General features: G+C 44.2%; 1 protein-coding gene across 9 annotated transcripts in view; it reads left to right on the top strand.

Annotated features, from left to right (window-relative positions):
* The first annotated feature begins 348 nt into the window (after positions 1-348).
* The window catches only part of phka1a (phosphorylase kinase, alpha 1a (muscle)), a 111713-nt gene continuing 106061 nt past the window's right edge, over positions 349-6000 (top strand). For 8 of the 9 annotated variants that reach the window (XM_043704554.1, XM_043704556.1, XM_043704553.1 and 5 more), the window contains exon 1: positions 835-1104. In XM_043704554.1, coding sequence (XP_043560489.1) covers positions 1027-1104 — 78 coding nt within the window. In that variant the 5' untranslated portion in view covers positions 835-1026. Of the gene's footprint in view, positions 539-834; positions 1105-6000 lie in introns of those variants that run through there. The other variant, XM_043704548.1, reaches the window with a different exon arrangement.

The raw sequence follows: 6000 nt of genomic DNA, 5'->3' as shown, positions 1-6000 counted from the left end.
ATCCAGGGATGTGCAGGATAGGTGAATTAGCCACAACAAATGCGCGGTTACGGGTGAAGGTTAGATCTAGTTGGGATGCTCTTTGAGGGGTTAATACACATGAGAGGGCTGAATGACCTCTTCTGCAATACAGGGATTCAATGTTCAAAATGCCCAACGCTGTAAACACAGTCAGCGTTCGCACACACGCCACTGCTACTGCTCGGCTTTGCGCATGTGTAGCACGTTGTAGCTCCCCCTAACGTCTGGTACTGGGCTTGTGTGCTCAACTATTGACTAAACATAACAGACATTGCTGCGGGGTCGGAGAAATCAGAATTTCGGCTGCAGTGACCCTTCCGAGTAAACCTTGCCTGCCAGGCCTACTGAGCTATTTTAAATTTCTATTTTTAGTTTTTGGTTTATAGTTCTTTCGATTTTTATTTCGTATCGAACGTGCAACTTGAACGCAAACAGTGAGGGATCGGTGCTTAGGTGTGGAGCGGGGTTTATTCAGAAGCAGAATCTGAAGAGGACGACGTTAGCGTGCATCGACGTGGTCAGTGAGTGGGCGTGGCTGGTGGGACATGTGGGTGCGGTTAGTCTGTATGGGCAGGGTCAGAGTGTGGGGGCGGTGCAGGGACGGTTGGCAGGTTCAGTGTGGGGCGGGGCTGGAGTGTGATCCGTTTAGAGGGGCGGACTGGCATCTGGAGGCAGGAGCAGTGTGGAGGGGCGGGGTCGGAGTTGGACCTGAGTGGGCGGAGTTGGCGTGGAGGGGCGGGGTCGGAGTGGAGGGGTGGGGTCGGAGTGCAGCTGAGTGGGCGGAGTTGGCGTGGAGCTGAGTGGGCGGAGTCGGTATGGGGGCGGGACAACAGGCCGACGTGGCCGGTCCGAATCCTCAGTGACGGTTAGTAGTGAGTCTGGACTCGTTCCCTCGCCCGCTGGTGATCTAGGGCTCGGCCTCGTCTCTGGACTGAAGGAGTGAGGTGAGGTTGACCGTCTATTCCCCCCTGTCTCAGCTGGAGCCCGGTGCTCGCAGCTTCCAGGATGAGGAGTCGAAGTAATTCCGGGGTGAGATTGGACTATTATGGACGACTTGTAAACAACACTATCCTGTGTCACCAGGTGGGTACATTACTATCCATTTACCTGTTTACCTGATGCAATTTATAGGAACCACCTCTAGCTTTAATGATCAATATGAAAGGGACGCAGAAATACTTCATGCAACTTAATCACACAACCTCATGATGAAAGCGCGATGTTTTAAAGCGGTGACCGAGGTTAAAGAGGTTTTTATTTAGGAGTGAAGGGGTGGGACTAGGTTGGGTTGGGATATCTGGTCGGCATGGACGGGTTGGACCGAAGGGTCTGTTTCCATACTGTACATCTCTATGTTCTCTCTCGATCCCTCTCAGAGCTTGTGCGACATTTCCAAACTTCAGTGACGCTGTCATTTCCAACAGGTGTTTGACTCACCAGTGATATGAACCGTTACTGTCTCTTTGGTCGGATTTATCTTGTTTTCTCTCCCTTTGGGGTATGGGAAGTATATTTCAAGTTTATTTCTTAACCACAACGATGTCCAAATGTTGGGCCAACTTTCTACCTAGGTGCCAGCCCACAATTAACTTGACGTTCTCAGGCTCTTGGAAGCACTGCATTGTTCGTCACTAGGAGGATTAAAGCCAAATATGTCATGTTGGATGGGGTCATATATAGGCCAGTCTAGTGATTCGAAGTTGGATCTTGACGGTAATCCAAGTTTCATAATTATGTTTTTATGTGAACACCCGGCTGAAATAGAATGCAGAGAGTCTGTTGGGAAGAATGCACAGTTGATAGGGCAAAGGGAAGGGTTAGTGTGTGTCTGTTTCAATAATTTGGAGTGTCAGGAATAAGAGTGATGAATTTGGAGCACTTGGAAACACAATGTTGTGGCCATAACAGAGACATAAACTTCACAAGGACAGGAATGGTTGTTGGATGTTCCAGGGTTTAGATCTTTTAAAAAGAAAAGGGGGGAGGGGGTAGTGTTGTTACTTAGAGAGTTGTTGAGGAGGGTTTGGCTGCTGAGTCAGTATGGATGGATGTCAGTAACAGGAAAGGAGCAGTCACTTTATTGGGTGTTTTCTATAGACCCCCCAATAACAGCAGAGAGATGGAAATAGCAGAACTTGGAAAGGTGCAAATATAACAGTTGTTGTTATGGGTAATTTCAACGTCCCCAGTATTGGAATCTCGTTAGTGCAGATGGTCTGGATGGACCCAATTTTGTCAAGTGTGTCCGAGAGGGATTCCTGACTCAATATGTAGAAAGGCCGATTGGGGGGAGGCCATATTAGATTTGGTGCTTGGCAAGGTGCCCAATCTCTCAGTGGGAGAGCATTTTGTGAGTGACCATAACTGCCTCACCTTTACCAGAGTCATGGAAAGAGATAGGAGCAGACAGTATGGGAAGGTATTTAATTGGGGCAACGTATTTAATTATTCTGCTATTAGACAGAAGCTGTGGAGTATAAATTGGGAACAATTGTTCTACAGGAAAGGCATAACAGAGAAGTGGGGGCTGTTTAAGGAGCACTTGTTGCAAATGTTGGATAACTTTGTCCAACTGGGACAGGCAAGGAATGGTAAGGTGGAGGAACCTGGGATGACGAGCAGAGGAGCTTCTCATTAAAAGGAAGAGGAAGCTTACTTAAGGTTGAGGAAGCAAGAATCTGGCACCACTTTAGGGGATTACAGGGTAACTAGGAAAGAACTCAAAAATGGACCGAGGACAGCAAAAAGGGGGCATGAGAAAGTCTTGGTGGGAAGGATTAGAGAAACCCAAAGGCATTCTAGACTTAGGTGAGGAATAAGAGAATGATCAAAGAGAGAATAGGGCCGATCAGGGATAGTGGAGAGAACTTGTGCCTGGAGTCTGAAGAGGTAGGGGAGGCCAGATATATCCAAGGGTCTAGATTAGAGTGGTGCTAGAAAAGCACAGCAGGTCAGGCAGCATCTGAAGAGCACGAAAATCGATGTTTCGGGCAAAAGCCCTTCATCAGGAATAGAAGTAGGGGTGATAGGTCAGAGAGGAGGGTGGAGTGGATAGGTGGAAAGGAAGATAGGCAGATAGGACGGTGGTGGGGCGGTGCTGAGCTGGAATGTTGGAGCTGGGGTTACGACAGGAAGTGAGGAATGAGATTGCTGTGCCTCTGGTGATGATCTTTACATCCTCACTCTCCATGGGAGTAGTACTGGATGATTGGAGGGAGGCAAATGTTGTTCCTCAGTTCAAGAAAGGGAATAGGGATATTCCTGGGAATTACACACCAGACCGTCTTATGTCTGTGATAAGCAAGGTACTGGAAAAGGTTCTGAGATATAGGATTTATGACTGTTTGGAAAAATATACTTTGATTAAAGATTGTCACCACGACTTTCTGAGGGGCAGGTCATGCCTCATACACCTTATTGAGTTCTTTGAGGATGTGACGAGACAATTTGTCAAAGATCGAGCAGTGGATGTGGTGTATATGGCTTTCAGTAAGGCATTTGATAAGGTTCCCCATGGTAGGCTCATTCAGCAAGTTAGGATGTATGGGATACAGGGAGACTTGGCTGTCTGGATACAGAATTGGCTGGCCGAAAGAAGGCAGCGAGTAGTAGTGGATGGAATATATTCTGTCTGGAGGTCAGTGACCATGGTGTCCTGCAGGGATCTGTTCTTGGGCCTCTGTTCTTTGAAGTTTTTATAAATGACTTGGATGAAGAAATGGAAGGGTGGTTTTAGTAAGTTTGTTGATGACATAAAGATAGTGTTAAAGGCTGTTGCAGGCTACAATATGATATTGACAGGATGCAGAGCTGGGATGAGAAGTGGCAGATGGAGTTCAACCTGGATAAATGTGAAGTGATTCATTTTGGAAGATCAAATTTGAATGCTGAATACAGGGTTAAAGATGATTCTTGGCTGTGTGGAACAGAGGGATTTTGGGATCCATGTACATAGATCCCTCAAAATTGCCACCCAATTTGATAGGATTGTTAAGTAGGCGTATGGTGTTTTGGCTTTCATTAACAGAGGGATTGAGTTTAAGAGCTGTGAGGTTTTGCTGCAGCTCTATAAAACCCTGGTTAGACCACACTTGGAATATTATGTCCAGTTTTGGTTGCCTCAATATAGGAAGAATGTAGATGCTTTAGAGAGAGTACAAAGGAGATTTACCAGGATGCTTGTCTTATGAAGAGAGATTGAGTGAGCTCAGCCTTTTCACACTGGAGAGAAGGAAGAGAGGTGACATGGTAGAGGTGCACATGGTAATGAGAGGCAGAGATAAAGTAGAGAGCCAGAGACTTTTCCCCAGGGCTGAAATGGCTGTCACTTGGGGTCATAATTTTAAGATGATTGGAGGAAGGTTCAGGGAAAATACCAGGGGTAGGTACTTTACACAGAGAGTTGTGGGTACGTGGAATGCATTGCCAGCAGTGGTGGTAGAGTCAGAGACATTAGGGACATAAGTGACTGCTGGACAAGCACATGGATGGCAGGAAGTTGAGGGGTGTATAGATTCAGTTGATCTTAGATGAAGATAAATGCTAAGCATAACACTGTGGGCTGAAGTGCCTTTATTGTGCTCTACTATTCCCTGTTCTATGGATTTATAGTAATCCACACAAATCACACCTGTTTTTATCATGCATCTAGTACCTTTATGGCTAGAGTATTGCACTTACAATCTAGATAGGGGCATGCATTATTCTTTTTCAATTGTAGCCAATGATTTGAAAACAAAAACTTGCAATTCAGTGTTCCTTGAGGTAAAACAGCATTCCTTTGCTGATTTGTGTTCTCTACAATCTGAAATATATTTCAAATAGGCTGTGTACTGATAAGAATTGATATATGAACCTTAAATTTTATGTATCTAGTTAGTTGAAATAACCTGTTCACATGAATTTCAACCTGTAAATTACTTATATTAAGTTTTCATTTTTAGAATAAAAAGTTTAAATTCTCATGTGACAAGTAAAATTTGTGTTTAGCAAGTACCAGACAGTGACTATTTTCAAGAAGAAAGAATTCTAGCCACTCTTCTTGACATCCGACAGATGATGATTGAGGATTTCTCCACTATTGATATTCTGAGGCTTGATATTGGTCAGAACGTAATTGCAGGAGACATATAAATACTATGACTACAAGACAAATGGGCTGGGTATTCAATATATTTCTTGACTTGCTAAAGCTTTTGCCACCTTTAATATACAAGCCAGGAACATGATAGAAGTCTTACTTGCCTGGATGAGTGCAGCTTTCATAATAATCAAAGCTTAACACCATCCACAGCAAAGCAGCCTGCTTAACAGACAGCTCTTCCACCATTTTAAATGCTCACTCCTTTCTTTATTGCCATACTGTGACTGCAGTACCATGTACAGCTGGACTGCAACAACTCACCAGTACTTATTCTACAGTTCCTTTCAAATCCATGACCTTTATTGAAAAGAACAAGGGTGACAGGTCCATGAGAAAACTGTCAGCTGCAGGTTCACTTTCAATTTCCACAATATCCTGACTTTCAACTATTTTGCCTGCTATTCCTTTACTATTGCTGTGCCTCCCTCAATATCACTAGGTATACCTACACCACAAGAACCATAGTTCAACAGAGCAGCTTTTTAACCCATGGTTAAAAATGGGTGAAAAATCCTGATCTTGCCAGTGATACTCATTGCATGAATGAAAGAAATACTAATAACATCAGGGAGCTGATTAAGTCTAAGTCTATTGTGATGCATTGAAGACTTATGAAATTTTGGTAAGTTCCTAGGAACAGACCTTGGCTCAGTTTGGGGGTGAACTTGCAGGGATGTGCTGCAAAATATGTTAATGGAAATGTTGCCATATTAATTTTAGATTTTTGAGCTACATGCAGACAAATTTCCATCTTGCTTCCTCCAATCTCTTCTTGTGCATTGAGTTTACAGCTCTTACTCTAACCTCTATTATTTGAACTGTTGGCTCATTATTCA

The sequence above is a fragment of the Chiloscyllium plagiosum genome, chromosome 15 (genome assembly GCF_004010195.1).
Source record: "Chiloscyllium plagiosum isolate BGI_BamShark_2017 chromosome 15, ASM401019v2, whole genome shotgun sequence".
In the NCBI taxonomy this organism is placed as follows: domain Eukaryota; kingdom Metazoa; phylum Chordata; class Chondrichthyes; order Orectolobiformes; family Hemiscylliidae; genus Chiloscyllium; species Chiloscyllium plagiosum.
The sequence above is the reverse complement of the archived record's forward strand: the minus strand, read 5'-3'. Positions and strand labels throughout refer to the sequence as shown.